The 19,245-nt window shown below is 38.6% G+C and overlaps 1 protein-coding gene across 1 annotated transcript in view; it reads right to left on the reverse strand.

Annotated features, from left to right (window-relative positions):
• Positions 1-3,690: 3,690 nt before the first annotated feature.
• LOC121872717 (HEAT repeat-containing protein 1-like) overlaps positions 3,691-19,245 on the reverse strand; it is a 78,382-nt gene continuing 62,827 nt past the window's right edge. Inside the window, exons 32-35 of the mRNA XM_042375727.1 lie at positions 18,368-18,491; positions 14,439-14,588; positions 9,053-9,214; positions 3,691-4,036 (exon numbers count right to left, since the gene is read on the reverse strand). Coding sequence (XP_042231661.1) covers positions 3,830-4,036; positions 9,053-9,214; positions 14,439-14,588; positions 18,368-18,491 — 643 coding nt within the window. The 3' untranslated portion in view covers positions 3,691-3,829. The remainder of the gene's footprint in view (positions 4,037-9,052; positions 9,215-14,438; positions 14,589-18,367; positions 18,492-19,245) is intronic.

Raw genomic sequence — 19,245 nt, forward strand, 5'->3', positions numbered from 1 at the left:
CAATCACAGCTAGCGGCGGAGGGTGGTAAGGATGCGTGGCCCAATCACAGTCCGATATGTCATATGACGTCACCGATAATGCAACAGAGACATACACTGCGCAACCTACTCGCGCCGCTTACCCAACATGGCAGGAGATGGCGGGAGGTTTGAATCCAAAAATGATGCTGTGCGGCAGGAGAGCCAGTTGCTCTCCGCGTAAATGACCAAATTGACCGCGTAAATCAAGCATCCCGCTTCTGGCAAAGTACCGCGTAAATGACCAAACGCGTAAACGAAAACCGCGTAAATCCACTTGTAGTAATAAAGGTGCTACAGTGACAAATGATTTTTCATACAGAAACACTGAAAAATTAATAAATTTGAAATAAAACAATTATATATGAAATGCAATGAGACAAATTTGAAAGCCATGTGCATGATCTCCATCTCATGGCTGATCATTAATTGACTACCCTCCACCAGAGACCACCACCATACCAGCTAGCCATCACCTTTATCTACACCTATTTTTAATACTTTTATATTAAAGCAATAAGAATGTATAGGAATGCTTAAAAGAATCTAAAACAATTATAAAAGTTTTGACGTGTGTACATGTTCTCATTTTTATTCCATTCATACACTGTTGTTCCTTCAACATTCTTATGTTGTTTGTGTCTAATTTCACCTCGAGAAACATGACACTCATTCACTGTTTCTAGATACAGTACAAGGAGCACTTGACAAAGCACTGATGGGCCTTTTTGCACTCATTAAGCAAGATTTGAGCAATTTCTTAAGACAGTTGTATATACATACATGTAAACAGCTCTCTCCCTACAAGCGTTTTTATGCATCTAGGTCCAAGTTGACCTTGCACATTTAAATTTTTTCCTTACAAGTTTCGAAATATGAAAAGCATTTACATTGTTGGGGAACCTTCAATATTTCACTAATCACAGCCATAATAATATAAAACAATTTTAAAGAGTTTTCCGATATAATATAAACATTAACCCTTGCACTCCGGGCTACGGTGCTGCTGACCGTACCCTTCACGCAGGGTAAACCGAGAAAAATCAAGTTTTCCAATTTTTTTTTTAACCCTTTTAAATGATAAAACAATAAAAAAGAAGTAATAAAAACTATATATTGACCTTCTAGAACAGTGGTGTCAAACTCAAAACCTTTCAAGGACCAATTCTTATTTTAGTTACCCTCTTCAGGGCCAACACAAATGCTATATCACATATTTGCAGGATTGAAGTTTACAGCTTCACACATTGCCTTACCTGGCTTACCAGGAATACCTCATTTGGGTTTGTCTGATCTTAAGTGTGTAAAATTCACTTTACTAAATAAACGTGATTATATCTATTTCTATCATAATTTCATGGAATGATAAATTTTACCATCATCCCACGGGCCACACCTGACCATCCCAAGGGCCACATTTGGTCCACAGGCCATGAGTTTGACATCCCTGCTCTAAAAACTTCCCTGTGGCAGCAGTGGCGAGGGAGATAAGGGGACAGTGTTGTTTTGACGGCAAGCGCTCGTGGTTATTTATGCACTTAGCAGCCATTTTCTGCTTGCCTTTGTGTCCGGGATGGCCAGTAATGCATATATTTATTGGTCATAATACTTATTTCCTATAAATAATTCATTTAAATTTATTTTATATTCATTATTTTTCATAAAAAGTGCTTGGCGGCTCACACGCAGTCTGTCGCCAGGTTGAGGGACGACTCTCCATGGCGACAAGCTAATGTGTACTAACCTCACTGAGCCCACCCACGCTACCCTGAGTGTGGCGTCACCACCAAATAGTCGTGGTGAAACCTGATAACTCGAGCTGGGCATTCAAACAATGGCGCCTGTTCCAGAAAGTCAACCGGGGCGCCCTAGATGAACGTTCTGGAACGTCAACCAAGGCGTAGGGGTTAATACATCCTTCACCTTATTATTTGTGTACTGTACACAAATTTTGATATATGTGAGGGTTTCTTGAATTTTTCTCTCATATACAGTGAACCCTCACTTTACGCAGTCAATTGAACCCACAGCGGCCCGCGTAAAGTGAACAACATAACATATGGGATTAATTGAAATAGAGACCGGGCCGACCCCCAAACTCCACTTTTTCAGACACAATACCTACGTTATAGTAAAAATAACTTCTTAATTTTATGATGGTATGCACACAATTAATAATTAAGAGAAATATCAATAATATTAGGTTTTTTAACACTTACAGTAGTAGAAAAGATGGCTGGGCACACGGGGATGGGGGGTTGGTTCCGAGGCAGAGGGCAGATTATTGGCCCTCACCTGTATCACTTGTATCAATTGTATCACTATTCACCACAGAGGCTTGCAGGGCCTCTTTGTCAAACCCCTCAAAGTCCATATAAGTCCATATCCTCACTATCATTATCACTATCACTGACTTGGGCCAGCTGTAGTGGGTGGCGGGTGAAGAACTCGGTAATGTTTTGATGACTGGGCGACCTTGTGCGCACTCTGCTCGTGTTGCTCTCCGCGTAAAAGGGTACACACACCGCGAAAGTGAGCATTCCGGTTTCGGCAGGGTACCGCGTAAAGTGAAACCGCGTAAAGCGGGGGTTTACTGTACAGTAAACCCTCGATAACTTGGCACATACAGTATGGGGCTCTGGCCTTGCCGAGTTATCCCAAATTCCGACTTATTGGGGCACTTTCCTCCCATATATGTGTACATGTAATTACTAAATGTAAAAAAGTAACACTTACCAGCACTGCAGGCAAAGAGTGAAGCATCATAGTAGGCGACACAGATGCATGGTAGGTGACAGAGGCATGGTAGATGACACAGAGGCATGGTAGGTGACACAGAGGATATGGTAAGTGACTCAGATGGCCAAATATGCCACGATTTTCCCAGATAATTTTATATATCTCGGCATTTCCCGAGTTATACTATAATACATGCCGAGACCATACGAAATTCCGAGTTATCGAGGGTTTACTGTACAAGGAATAAGTACATCTCCAAATATCCCTTCCAATATACAGTATTCGCATTCAGCAAAAATATAAAAAAATAGTATACAGTAAAAGTAATTTTTTTCTCAATACATATGCACCATAAAAGACATTAGTATCTCTAAATATATGTAATGGTACACAGTATTTAGTAAACTGAACATTTGTGTTCACCAGGGAACAGACATATGCATTCAAAGAAAAAGTTCATGTTACACTTACCATGCCTTTATGTTCTGAAACCCATGACAAAGAATTTTGGTAAAGTTCCCCATTCAGATATGATCCTCGAAGCATCGTTGTCACTTCACCCAAATTCTTCGTGGGTTTTGAAACATAATGCTAAAAGGGTGTAACATGACTATTTTCCTTGACTGTACCTGTGTACAGTCTCATCACAAAGGTTGTGTATTGTTTTCTCACTAATATCCCTCCAGAACATTTGTACAGTATTAAATTTATTTTTGTAGAAATTAATGTTTCTGGTACTTTTGTTCAATAAATATTCACATATAAATATAAATCTGTACAGTATTTTCTAATCCAACCTGGACAAGATAGTATTTGGTGTATTAAGCACTTCAAAACCCTTTTTTTCCTGGGATATTCTTCCCATATGACTGACAAAATCAGAGTTGCATCCCCACAGTCTCAACACAAACAAGAGGATGGAGTCAAACATACTTTGTGAATAATCAATAAAAATATATTATACAACTGAAAACAGGTCTCAATTATAATTTTTTTGACATTTGTATATTTTATGAATTTTACTATCATACAATTCATTTATATTAGCATACATAAAATCTATGTAGTGTGTTTAATATTCAAGGTATGCTCGCAAGTTATCTCCCAGTATCCCTTCCATATTGGTAAATATTTCACGAGTGGCAGCCTCAACATCTGGATCAGTACTCTCAAGAACTTCAGTGATGTATGGCATTGTGTCTGCCAGCAACGGTTGCAGGAAGTCCTCACCTAAAGTCTCCATCAGCGCTCTGAAGGTCTCTAGTGCCGCCAAGATCACCTGTAAAAGGGTTCATAAATAAACTAACTGGATTCATTATATTCAACAAATACATACAATGGGGAATCAAATTACAGTACTTGAACAGTAGAGTAAAGCCTCGAATAATGACGTTAATGTGTCCTCCAATATTGCAGTGTAAGGTGAATCATCTTATTGCGAATCATTAATTACCATTAAATAAAGCAATAATAATGAGATGCATTCCCAAGTGTGACCTTTTCATATCTTTTGTGTGGCTTTTTACCCTCTTTTCCCCCCAAAACGATACAATTAATGAAAAGTGCAAACTACATTCTTTAATTTATGTTTCTGAATGCACCTTATACAATATAAATGAATAATAATATGGTCACACAAGAGAAGATGGGACGCCATTGTTTGTGTTTACAACCGGGAGTCTGGGACGATAGTTCTACACGAGAAAATGAAGAAAATAAGACCCTGGTTGTAGCTGTAGCAAATTTAATTTAAAAAAATTAATATACATTGGTCCTTCGGTTAACGAACACAATTCGTTCCAGAAGGTCATTCATTAACCGAAAATTTTGTTAACCGAAACCATTGTTTCAATGGGATTTTGGGTAATTGGTTCCAGCTCACTGAAAATTACATACAAAGTAAAAATAAATGCAGTAAAGTACACTTACTTTGAGGTGTGTATGTAGAAGGTTCCTGGTTGATGATGATGATGGGAATTAGAAGTTGGGGTGGAGGAGAAGGGAGAAGAGAAGGAAGTTGGGGTGGAAGAGAAATCACCCCATGCTTCATGCCATCATTTCACCCATAAAATTTTAAGTTCACTTGGTGTAATTCAAGATTATTTTCTTTAAATCAACACTGCACTGCACTATATATTGTCAATATGTAAAATAAATTTCAGAATGACCAATAACTGTACTGTAAAAATGTAAAAATAGTTTATGTTCAAGAGAGTTTCAAGCAAGATGTTACCTCTACTGACCAGAGATGCAAACTGACGGCTGTTTGGTAACTTGAGTGGCTGTTTGGCGCACTGAAAACTAGCTTCCTGTACTTCAATTGTTACATAATTGTTAAAATGACTCAAAATTTTAATATCAAACTAGGAAAATTATTGAATAGTACAACCTTCTTGATATTTACTCAAATGGGAATGAATTTAAACCCTAGAACCGATTACTGTATTGGCGGAATAATATTCCAGCTTGTGAGCAAGCCAAAACATGTTGAGAGGAATTCGTAAGGAATTCGTTAACCGATTTGAATATTCTTATGGAAGGTAATTCGTTAACCGAAATTTCGTTAACCGAGGTGTTCGTTAACCGAGGGACCACTGTATATGTTTTAAGTAACGTTAGTTAATGTTAATAAATGGAATAATCGAAGTAGCTAACCACTAATGGCAAAGAAAAAAAAAAAGAAGAAGATGGATTGGGAACGCTAACATATACGCACGCATTTAAGGATACTGCATCATTTATCTTATGAATATGTACAAAATATTCATTTTTGTTTATTACTGAATATGTACAGTATTTGATTGAATTAATGTTTATACAGTAAAACCTCGATTAACTGACTTTCGGATTAACTGTCAATCCCGAACTCCTAATTTTTTTTTTTTTTTACAGGGATTAGCCCACCCGGGCACAGGTCACTGACCCTCATCGGGGCCTGGGGGCAATAATGTCATAATATTAATAATGATAATGATAATAATAATAATAATAATTAAGAACCATAAATAAATGCAAAAATGAAGAAAAAAAATCAAGAGTGAAAAACAATATATGTATGTTGTGTTGTCAATAGTAAGAGAAGCAATTGAGACCCTGCAATTGTGTGTAAATGAGGTAGAAAGTCATCAGCAACCTGGGACTTGGTCACAATTTTTGTGATAACATACTGTATGTTCTTTGACTTTTCCATTTTTTATTCACGGTTTCTGTGCTGGTTCATATTTATTTACTAAAGTGGTTAATGCTTTAAAGCAAATTCTATTGAAATATGAACGGCAAATGAACAAAAATGAATAGAGGGAATTAAATGAGGTAGGTTGGGGAAAGGTACTTTGTAAATGTACGTTTTATTTCCGTAGACTTTATGTACTATTAACCGACCTTTCGGATTATCCGTCAGCCCCTTCCCCCCATATGTGGTTGGTTAATCGAGGTTTTACTGTATATGCAAAATGAACAATACAATTCATTAATATGTAGAATATTAAAACACACAAGAGGATAGGAGACGCCATTGTTGTCAGTGTCTACACCCAATGTATACGTGCGCAGTCAAGGAAACAGTAATTTTCTTAAGAATATGTACAAAAGATTTATTATTGTTTATTACTGAATATGTATTTGATTGAATTAATGTTTATATATGTGAAATGAAAAATGCAATTCATTAATAATACGTAGAATATTAAAACACAGACGAGGAGACAAGAGGGCATTGTTTTCGTGAGTGACGATGGTTCTACATAAGAAACTGAAGAAAATAAGACCCTGGTTGTAGCTGTAGTGAACTTAATTTTTAAAAATTGAACACCTGTATGTATGTTTTAAGTAATGCTATTTAATGTTAATAAATGGAATACTAGGAGTAGCTAACCACTAATGGGAAAGACATAAGGCGAGACGATTGGCAACGCCAACGTATGAACAGTAAGTGCGTACATGTGAAAACAAATCGTCATTTCTCAACATATGAATATGAAGGCAACACTTATTTACTGTTCATATATGTCTTAAATAATATTTACGAATGTAAAACTAAAATTCTATTCACCAATGGCAGTAAAGTCTAAAACATAAGGACAGCCAATGAATATTGTGCGAGTTTTTACTCAGATGATGAAGTCATCAGGTTCAACTCTGGCTGAAGCTGTAGCTTTCCATAAAACTGTTGCTGCTTATGGTGCTGAATTTGATGGTGTAGCTGAAGTTGATGGTTTAGGCCTTCGAATAATAAACCTCTCGAAAGAACCTTGCACAGCTGCTTTCTTTTCTCAGTACAGTACAGTGGTCCCTCGGTTAACGAATTACCTTCCATAAGAATCTTCAATTCGGTTAACGAAAACAAAATTGATTAACGAAATCCTTAGGAAAATCACGTTTTGTTTTGAACATCAGCTGATAAGCTGAGGAGGTACTCAGCCAATTCAGTAATCTCTTCTATGTTTACATTCGTTTCCCATGGAGTAAATATCAAGAAAATTGTGCTCAATAATATTTAAGCATTTTTTATACAGCATTAAAATTACAATATTGGTCATTCTAAAATTTAGCCATCCAAGCTCTGTCTACATAAAATTTTTCAACTACATGTATTATTTTTGGCTCAATATATGTAACTTTATTCATTTATTGAAACTCATTTACATGCACACACTGTCCTAAGGGCAAAGCTGTACTGTACATGTAATCAGAATAATGTACAAAATGATTACTAAAATTTTTGTCTAGTGCAAACTATGGTATGTTTACATTCAAATTAATCACTATCTTATAAGAATTCCAGCAACGTAAATTATATTCTCCCCGGTCACTTCTATTAAATTTTATAAGCAAAAAACAAAAACTCAATCTAAAGGACATAAATAAACAATTAAATACTTCATACCTGGCACCAACTGTCAAACATGTCACTGTCACCCTTCCCTCCCTACCCTGCACCTTCCCAAGAAAGGTTTGGGGGTTTTCAGTAGGCTTTAAGTTTTTATCTTATATAATATCTCAGACTAAAGTTAGGAGAATATAATTTGCATTGCTGGAATCCTTGCAAGACAGCGAATAATTTGAATATAAACGTCATATATTTTGCACAAGAGATAAAATTAATCACCTGTATCACATTACAGTAGTAATTTAAGAGTTCTAATGTATATATATATATATATAGTGAGTTAAGGGCGATTTAGGGGAGTTTTAGGAGAGTTTCTGACTTTATGCATTTTGGCTTTACTTAGTATATACTTTTCTGTGAGCTGGAACCAATTACCCAATATCCCATTGAAACAATGGTTTCGGTTAACGAACGACCTTCTGGAACGAATTGAGTTCGTTAACCGAGGGACCACTGTATACATCTTTATGTAGAGGTCATTTGCGTTTATTTAAATTTTAATGCTTTGTTTCTGTTAATGGATCCACTTCAGAAAATATGTTCATTGCTTGCTCCATATAATATCCACAGACCTCTCACCTTTTTCATATGGTTTTAACACATCTAGTTTCTCAGCTAAGCTTAGACACTTTCTATTAGCTTTTGAAACAACACTACCATCACTTGCTCTCTTGCTCATGTTGAATAGGGATGCAAAAATGCTGTAAGAAACCCGAGAAAATTCTTCTCCAGTTCCTGTTCCAGATGCGTGAAAACAAAAGGCCCGCCAAGCTCCGACTGTTATTTACCACTCATTAGCAAGGCAGCTTCTTTACGCAAGGCACTCATTTTTTTTACATTATTTTTTTTTTATAATACATATCGGGATTTAGTTATTTATATGAAAATGTAATTTTATTTAATTTTTATATTTTGGTCGTAAATACAAATGAAATAAGGATGCAACTGAATTGGATCCTAAATTATCTAGGGTTTCAAATACGAATGAAATAAGGATGTAAACTGAATTAGGTCCTAAATTATCTAGGGTTTCAAATACGAATGAAATAAGGATGTAAACTGAATTAGGTCCTAAATTATCTCGGGTTTCAAATACAAAAAGTTGTTGGTCGAACCGTTGTCATCCGAGGCTTTACTGTATACAGTTTGGCAAAAATTATTTAAGTAAGATATAAAAAATCAACACTATATAGTATATTAAAAAATCTATATATTGTTTGTTACCATATATGAGAAACAATTAATTTGTTACCAGCAAACAGAAGATATAGAGCTACATAACAATTTGTAATGTATCTGAAGAGTGAGTAGAAGCCAGATCAATACAGAAAGAGAGATGTGTGTATATTTATGAGTAACTGGAAAAATGTCTTTTAGGTTAATGGAACTATAATTTCTGTGACATACCATTGGTTGATCATCATTTCTGACCCTAAGGAGGATCTGTCGGTTAAGAGTCTTCCAAAGAGAGTCGTCTCCTATAGCAATGGCAAATTTGGTGATGCAGGGAACCAGGTGATTGGTGATGCGCTCCCTGTAGTCTTCTTTACTACCAAAGGTGTTCTCCAGCTAAGAAAAGTGAGGCATTAAGCTTAATAGAGCTAACTGCCAGAAATTGGTTGATACATACTATAATTCAAAATACCTGTACAGGTACCTACTTTTTGGAAGGCAGTGTCACTCTTCCATCCTACTTAGTTTCAGCGACATATGACCTAAGCTGTTGTGTCGCCTGGGATGTAAAGTAATTACCACAAACAATCAATCAATCCTACTTAGTTGAGAATGAGCAAAAATTGGTAAAAGATGAAACTTTACACACAAAAACTTCAATTAATACTACTGGATGTTATATATAGTCTTTCCATTAATTTTAACATACACTGTACATAATTGTATGGATAAAATAATCCTGGCTAAAAGTGTCTCTTTTTTTTTTAAGTAAAATATATAAGACAGTGAAAAAATTATGGGGATATAAAAGCACAATATGTACACCTAGAGCATTATGGGGATGTGTGTACTGTACCTGTATATTTCTGTCTGTCTTAAGCATTCCTATATCATCATCATCATCATGTGTGTGTGTGTGTGTGTGTGTGCAGCCACACACAGGATGGTAAAATGTATTTAGAGTGGCAGCATTATGTTAGTGTTAAGGTGCAAGCACTGCTTGCTCCCTCTCACTTTCAACTGCCGCCGCTGACTAGCCATCGTGGCGAACAGGGAAGCAACTTGCATAAGTCTTCCCCTGCCAGTACACAGCCTCCTCACCATCAAGACTCCTGCTGTGCCTCCTCGTGGCAACACATGGTAACTGGGTGCCTCGTGGGCCCAGGCTAGATCAGCAGGGGATCTCGGAGTAGCAGTGGACCCCAGAGGGACAGCGCATAAGCCTACTGGCAAGTGGACACATCCTGGCGCCTACCAACCACCGCCCCGCTGCCTTGCGGATTAACCTTGACAGGCATGAGGCTACAGGAGTAAACCCCGAATGAAAAATCTGCGGTGGAGCCCAGCATCAGGTAGACGGCAGTGTAGGCGGAAGAGGTGACCACCATGGAAACCCAAAGGACTATACCGGCAGACGAAGGCAATGCCTGATGGACAGGCTACTAAGGCAAAACCCAACAAACTGGGCTATCAGCAGTCCATTGCGATTCTCCCTCTCCCCAGTCGTTGCAACGCTTGCACCACTGGATCAGGTAAAGAGAGAACCAAGATGTGTGGTTGCAGCCTGCGCTCCTGCCTCATCACATAAATCAACTCACTCACAGCCATCATCCAGTTCATCATATCTCTCATCATCATCAAAACCCCTATACCCCCAAAAGTCCTATGGCGATGGACGAGTGGAGATGGGGACAGGCAGAGATGACTGCCAGGAGTCTCTCGTCACAACTCTGCACATGGGCGGCACAGATAAGATGGTCGTTTATGCACTGGGATCTAGGCAACAGTGCAATCCGGTCATGTCGGTGCAACTGAGCAGCCCTTTCGGGGAGCCACTCTGCTCACCCCACATGGAGAGGGGGCTAGAAAAAGTGCCCTAAACATAGCCTGCCTAAAAACACAACCTGACTGGGCAACCGCACCCAGTAAGATCATCCTTATGTGGTCAAAAACACAACCAAAATCACAGATCCAAACAAAAACAAACCATACAACCTCTTATGGTCGCTGCATGGAATGTCAGAACCCTTCTGGATACTGGCACAAATGCGCGTCCTGAAAGAAGAACTGCCCTTGTGGCAAAAGAACTGGCTAGGTATAACATCGACACAGCAGCCATCAGTGAGTCCCGGCTCCCAGATGAGGGCCAACTCACAGAACGGGGATTTGGCTACACTTTCTTCTGGAAGGGTAAGCCTGCTGCGAAGAGAAACTGCATTTATGGTGTTGGCTTTGCCATCCGCCAACGCATCCTACACAGGCCTTCTTCATAAGTGCATATGCCCCAACACTGGATGCACAGGATGACATCAAGGAGGCCTTTTACGCCGACCTCGATAGAGTGCTAACCTCTATCCCCAGAGAAGACTAGATTGTGCTCCTTGGCAGCTTCAATGCCAGAGTGGGCAGAGATGCTAACATTTGGCAGGGAACCATAGGGAGAAATGGACTAGGCAAGAGTAATCCCAACAGCCTATTCCTCCTCAGCAAGTGTGCTGCACACAACTTCACTATCACCAATACCTTGTTTAGGCAGGCCAATAAGTTCAAGGGTTCGTGGCAATACCCACGATCCAAACACTGGCATCTCATTGACTACATCATTGTCAGAGAAAGATCGCTGAGATGTCCTCATCACCCGTGGCATGCGTGGCTCAGACCACTGTGACACTGATCATCGACTTGTCAGATCCAAGCTCTCACTTCACATCGCCCCAAAATGGCAAAAGCAGCAAGCCTCCAGAAGAGGATTTAATACTAAGTGTCTGGAGGATCCAGCGGTAGCACATGCTTTCAGAGAGCAGCTCAAATATGGGCTTATAAAGAACCCAACCGCAAACAACGTGAAACCCAGTGCCGAATAGGATACTGTTATGACAAAAACCTGCAGAGACCCTTGGCCAGATCAAAAGAATACACCAGGACTGGTTTGATGAAAATGACCCGGCAATCAAAGTACTCATTGATGATAAGCGTGCTGCTTTTACTGACTGGCAAAACAACCCTCAGTCTCGAACCAAAGCTAATATCTTCCGCAAGCAGAAAGCGGCAGCCCAGCGGGAACTTCACAATCTAAAGAACGAATGGCTTAAAAATAAAGAATGTGAAGCACAAAAACTTGCAGATCAGCACAAGATGCACGAATTTTTCATTTCCACTAAAACATTTTATGGGCCAGTCACTTGTGGCACAGCCCCCTCTGCTCACCTGACAGTAACCTCATAATTAAAGACGATGAAGGCCTCCTTCAGCGCTGGAAAGAACACTACCATTCATTGCTCAACCAAAACACCGATGTGGATGTCCTGACTACCCAGCAGGTCCCTCAGCATCCAGAGCTGACCCACCTCACCTATCCTCCATCCCTGGATGAGGTAGCTACTGCCATCAAACAGATGAAAAATAACAAAGCCTCGGGGCCTGATGGAGTCCCAGCTGAGGTGTATAAAGCAGGAGGACCTCTGCTTACCAGCCGTCTCCACTCTCTCCTGGAGAATATATGGGAAAAGGAGGAAATCCCCCAAGCTCTTAAAGATGCCTCCATTGTCAATATTTATAAGAACAAGGGAGACCGGTCAGACTGTGGCAACTACCGTGGGATCTCGCTGCTCTCCGTAGCTGGCAAACTTATCGCCCAAGTCCTCCTAAACAGACTTCTTCCTGAGACAGAAAACTTCCTCCCAGAATCTCAATGTGGTTTTAGACTATCACATGGCACCACTGACATGATCTTTGCTGCCCGCCAGATACAGGAAAAGTGCAGAGAACAGCATCGTGATCTGTACATGGCATTCATCGACCTAACCAAGGCCTTCGACTCGGTCAACAGGGAAGCTCTCTGATGGACCCTCAGCCGTTTTGGCTGCCCACCAAAATTCATCGCCATTGTGAGGCAACTCCACGATGGCATGAACAGCAGTGTCCTGCGCAACGGCACCCAGTCAGAGTTGTTACCCATCCAAATGGGGGTTTAACAAAGGTGTGTACTGGCACCAACTCTCTTTTACATCTTCTTGGCTGTCTTCCTTGGTACATCGAGTACCAGATGAAGGGGGGTCTTTTCGACATAAGACGACTCCAGGCAAGAACAAAGGTGTCGGCAGCCTTCATTACTGAACTTCAGTATGCAGACGACCTCACCCTTGTTGCTCACACTGAACACGACCTACAGGAGATCCTCTACACCTACGCAGACACGTATGCACACTTCGCCTTGAGGTGAATGTACGTAAGTCTCAGATTCTCTTTCAACCTGCCCCTGGTTCGGACACACCCAGTGCCGGATTTAGACCTGTGGAGGCCCATGGGCAGCCTCTTTGTGGAGGCCCCCTCATTATAACTACCCAAGAGGGTGGGGTGGCGAGTGAAGCGAGCCTAAACATCTGGCTTACAGTGCCCCCCGGGAAAATTTTGAAATTTGAACACTTCTTTGGAGAATTTTGAAGCCATATGCAGTTATATTGAGGAAATTAGAACATTGAGAAATTTTTAATTAACTGTACTGTATATTTATTGATAGTGTACAAATTCCCATGAATTTTAAAGAATGAAAATAAAAATAATCCAAATGAATAAACAAATAAATAAAATATTGTAATATGTGGAGGCCCCAGATTGTGGAGGCCCCTGGGCAGCTGCCCACTTTGCCCACTCCTGAATCTGGCCCTGGACACACCTCCACCATCCATCCAGCTTAACAGTAATACCTTCTTTAATGTTACCCACTTTTGGTATCACGGCTCCCACCTGTCCACCACCGCAGACATCGATAAAGAGATTCAGCATTGAATCAGATGCCAGTATTCTTGCTGACACCAACAGTAGGAGCATCGAGGCTACCATTATCCGTGAACAACTACGCTGGACTGCCCATGTTACCCGCATGGACGACAGTAAACTGCCAAAGCAGCTACTTAACAGTCACCTAACGAATAGTAAACGTAATGCTGGCGGGCAATTGAAAAGGTATAAGGATAGTCTAATGACAAACCTGAACAAGTGCCAAATCGACCCCCTCACCTGGGAGACGATTACTCCACATCGTAACGCTTGGAGGAGCACCGCAAAAGAAGGTGTCAATGCTTTTGAGTTAGACCGACTGCAAACCAAGGTAGACAAGCGCCAATGCCGGAAAGACGCTGCCACCTCCCCTCTCGCAGTAGATGGAGCCCTCCACATGTGCAACGAATGTGAACGACGCTGCGGTCTCTTTAGTCACCTCAAAACTCACCAACCTAGGGGACATCCCTAATAACTCATAACATTGTATCACAGCTGGATGATCGTCATCCTCGATTCCAAGTGACAGCAAAGTAGTAGTAGTAAATCATCATCTTAGGTTATGCTATCCATCATATATATTTTCTTTTTTATTACTGTAAAATTTCATTTTAGCATTTTTTTACTTTACTTCCCATTCTCTGAATAATACGTCCTCACAGAAAAGCAATCTTGTTGATCAGCACCATTTTATAAACCAATGATTCATCAACAAACATAAGGAAGAGATGCACCATATTATCTCTTAAAGCTATAGCAGGTATAGATTATCATATTCATAATAACATTTATACCTCATTATAAAAGAACACAATCCATCCAAGCTACAATAATATATTACCTGATCAGTCAAGGGTTTGACCATAAGCTGGAATCGTTCTTGATTTGTAAAATTAACTGAGTCATAGAGGAATATCTTGGTGAGTGTATCAAAGACAGCTTGTAAGAGAACTGAAGTCTGTCCCTCTGCTTCATCTCCAGATCCAAACACCTGAAACACAGTAGCCAGGCATCATAAATAATATCTTCAACTATCCTGAACAAGTTCCAGATCAATAAAGCAATCCTAAGCAGTAATACAGTACTGTATATCCTTATCTTTTAAGATAGCATTGAAGTTCGCAGGTATTGGCAACATAATTTTACATCAAAAGTCACTAACTGCAAGACCCAAACACTGCTTCCATACTAACCAGGTGGATTTTTACTGCCCAGAATTTTTCTATGATGAACATATAGTTATGTATTTATATATAAAATGTTGGCATGCTTATACTTGGTACAACCCTATAATTGTTTATATACAATTCTCACTGTTGTCTGTAATGCATTTAAGAAGTTTATTGTTTGGGAACTTGATGCTTGGAACCTTCTAGACCAGGCATATATTTTCTGATATGTACACAGTACAAGATACTATATTGGTACTGTACTGTACATTCATACTCCGTGACATCCCTTGAGTATTTCTATGCCACTTATTTTTTTCCGTGAAACTTACCAATATACATTTTTTTCACCATCATTTTATAGTTGTTATTGCCTGAAGCTTTCCAGCAGTAAGCATATGTAATCATATAATCATATAAGATTTGGGTATATTCATGCTCAGTACCATCAAATGAGTACAGTATTTGTACAGTAGTACGTCGATTTAAAGCGATTCAATTTAAGATTATTGATTTAAAGCGACACCCACAATTAAGGACAACGTTTTAATTTAAAGTGAATCTTTCCTATTTTGCACGAGTCAATCTGGCGCATCATATTTTAAAATTCGCGCCTAATGTTTCTCTGGGCATGCTACACTGTCCTAAGGGCAAAGCTGTACTGTACATGTACTCAAAGTAATGTACTAAATGATTAATGTACTAAATGATTACAGTATATTCAAATTAATCACTATCTTATAAGAATTCCAGCAATGTAAATTATATTCTCCCCAGTCAATTCTGTGACATTTTATAAACAAAAAACAAAAACTCAATCTAAGGACATAAATAAACAAATAATACTTTACTAGACCTTTGGCACCAACTGTCAAACATGTCACTGTCACCTCCCCTTCCTCCCTCCCTCCCTTCCAGCTAGGGTTTGGTGGTTATAGGCTTACAGCTTTTATCTTATATAATATCACAGACTAAAGTTAGCAGAACATAATTTGCATTGCTAGAATCTTTGCAAGACAGCGAATAATTTGAATATAAATGTCATATATTTTGCACGAGATAAAATTTTTAGCCATTTGTAATATGTTTCCTAATTAGAACTAAAATTTGTATGTCTAATGCAAACTATAGCATGATTATATTCAAATTAATCACTATCTTATAAGAATTCCAAAAATGTAAATTATATTCTCCCCAGTCACTTCTGTGACATTTTACTGTATAAACAAAAACCCAATCTAAAGGACATAAATAAACAAATAAATACTTCACCAAACCTTCCACCAACTGTCAAACATGTCACTGCTCCCCCCCCATCTTGCCAGCCAGGGTTGGGTAGTTATAGGCTTACAGTTTTTATCTTATATAATATCACAGACTAAAGTTAGCAGAATATAATTTGCATTGCCGGAATCTTTGCAAGACAGCGAATAATTTGAATATAAAAGTCATATATTTTGCACAAGAGATAAAAATTTTAGCCTTTTGTAATAAAATTAATTAGAACATGTCAGTTCAGTGACATTTTATATGAGAAAAACTTAAAAGTCACTCTTAAGGACAGATAAATAAATAAGCACTAGACCTTGGCATCAACTGTCAAACATATCACCTCACCTTTCGCCCCCCCACAAAACTTCCCATCAGCTGATCGCTAGTAAACAGACCATTTCACGTCCCATAATTTGAGCTGTATTGATTTATGAGTGTTTGTTTTAACATAATACTACAAAAAACAATGTTTTGTTTATTCTAGGAGATGGGCTGAGGTGCATCTGGGTAGACTCTCAGTCTTTTTAGTATTTTGTGTTTCTCTCAAGTACCAAACTAAATTATTCCATTGAAACAACACTTCGATTAAGTGCGAATTCGGTTTAAAGTGACCTCTCTTTAAACGTATATCGTGTTATATCGACGTTCTACTGTATAAGACTAACTGTTGACACTAGAGCATAATGGAAGGTGATATTTTTTCTTCAGCTGGATTTTTTAATATATCATAAGATTGGCTGCAAAACCTCAAGAACAAAAACATGAAATGTTCAATGTTCTTCATCAATATCCACATATTTAAGGTGTACAGGACAGTACAGGTACTTCTATCATATTTCCTGAAGTTATGAATGATCACAAAAGTACAGTAGTTGGATTTGTTTGTCTTTCTGTCTACTATAGTTTACCTGTGCACATATAAGGCATGCACATACACAGACCCCCCCTTTTTTTTTGCTGTCTCTTAGAGGTGAATATGACAAAAATATGGAAAGTTTATATGATGTCACCTTGTTGGTGAACTCAAAGATGGCTAAACAGCCCAACATGGTGATTGGCAAGGTTGTGTACAGAGCTTGCAAATATGGAGGGGTATATCTGGTGCAGGGTGTGTAGCAGTTGCATCTTTGCAACCTTGGCACTTATCTGCCTCAGCTCAGTGTGCAATCGATCAACCCCAAAGGTGTTTAAACCCTCTCCAAACATCACAGTTAGGGAGTAATGATTTCCCAGGTGCAGGTATTGATTTGGAAATTTATTAGGTTTGCCATAAAAATGTACTTGCACCTCTTCCATTGCCACAAGTACTGTATTGTACTAAGTTTACCAGTCTTTAAAAGGCTGTGGAGTAGTTGCTTTGACAGTCTTCTGTCCTGAGCTACTGCATGTTGGCCCCAATGCTCCAACAATTGGTGAAAATGAGGATATTGACATTTGTCTTCCTGACTTCCCAGAGAATTGATCATAGACTATGTTTGTGATAACTTTCAAGAGACTTGAGATGTTGTCTATAAGTGACCCATATCTTACTGCCATAGAGTAGGGTAGGGTCCAATACCGATAGGCACACATGTAAACATACATTTTTCCCCAAACCTCCCTTCTCACTCTCTGGTACATGAGCATGCAAAATATCTCGTCTTTCATTCTATGACCCATAATATTCCTGGACTAATCTCATTATATTCTCTCACACTACTCAACAATTCATTACTCAACAACAATACTACACCATTCACTCTTATAACATTAGACACTCCTGACTTTACTTCCACAGCTCACCTTAGCTTTGTTTCACTCAAAATCTGGACATTCTAGTTCCTTTCACCCATCAAAGTTTCATTCACTCCCTCTACATACACACACATTCAAAATGCCTGTCTTACTTTTTACTGTTTCGTCCTGGCAACTGAACACAAGATGATGAAGTTACTTACCTCACACTTCCAGACAAGGGAGGAGGGGCATTACATGAGAATGGTACACACAGCCTAAGCCCAAGCATAGGTTACCATTATTGAGAAGCCTTTCTAAAGATAAGGTTGCTACTCTTAAATCAACTCCACAGCTGACTATTTACATCTTGTGCACATGTTATTTTTCTCAAATTCCCAACAATATTATATTACAACTAACAAACAAGCTGGCTATAAAATTAGAGTATTTAAATATTTCTTAAAATACAGTAAACAAAGAAAAGAAAAAAGAACAAAGTCCTTGATTAATCCAAAACAATTCTTAGTAATTGAGAAAAGGATTCTACATAAAGAAATATTATACTCTGAGTGTTATCTTCATAAAGCTGCAACTGTGTGTAATATTTCCTTACTGTGTCTTTGTGCTTCAGAGAGTTGTTGCGGTCAAGGAGGCCGGCAGCATGACTGAACAAGCGGTCTGCCAACTTTGCTATGATGAATAGCACCTTGAATGTTCCTGCCACATGATCAGCCAACCTGAAAACCAATTTGTATCATATTAAACTCCCAAAAGACCTGAAATATAGGAAACATACAACTAACATACAGTTGAAGTTGATAAACCAAGCATCCAAAAGTGTGTGAACAGAAATGGAGGACTGAATCATGAAATTTTATTTTATAACTGAGGGGAGAAGACGGGTAACATGTGAGATACCTGCTCTAAGATTTCCCTCTTCATGATTTTCCAAGAAAAGGGGAAAGGGAGGTGCATCTACTCATATACGCAATGTGAAGTATAATTTTTTTATTTAGCTCATAAAATTCATACAAATTATCCGGCCAGAATATAATTTACATTGCTGGAATTCTTACAATTTGATGATCATTTTGAATATAAGCATCATAGATTTTGCATTAGACATACAAATTTTAGATCTAATGTAATAATTTGGTTTACACAAAGCAAATATTTTATCGTTTGTGCAGAATATATGAAGTTTACATTCAAAATATTCACCTGACCTGCAAGGAATCCAGAAATGTCAATTATATTATCCTAACTTTAGTCCGAGTTATTATTTATTACTAAAAATGTAAATATACTATTTTCTCCCAAAGCTTCTCTGGTAGGGAGGGAGGGACCGACCCAGCTAGGGCGGAGTATTTTGATTGACAGATAGTGTCCTTGAAGAATATTTCTTTGTTTATTTACTGAAGATATATGTTTTAGCTCATAAAATTCATACAAATTACCCGGCCAGAATATAATTTACATTGCTGGAATTCT

This window comes from Homarus americanus, unplaced genomic scaffold, assembly GCF_018991925.1.
Source record: "Homarus americanus isolate GMGI-L3 unplaced genomic scaffold, GMGI_Hamer_2.0 scaffold39155, whole genome shotgun sequence".
Lineage (NCBI taxonomy): Eukaryota > Metazoa > Arthropoda > Malacostraca > Decapoda > Nephropidae > Homarus > Homarus americanus.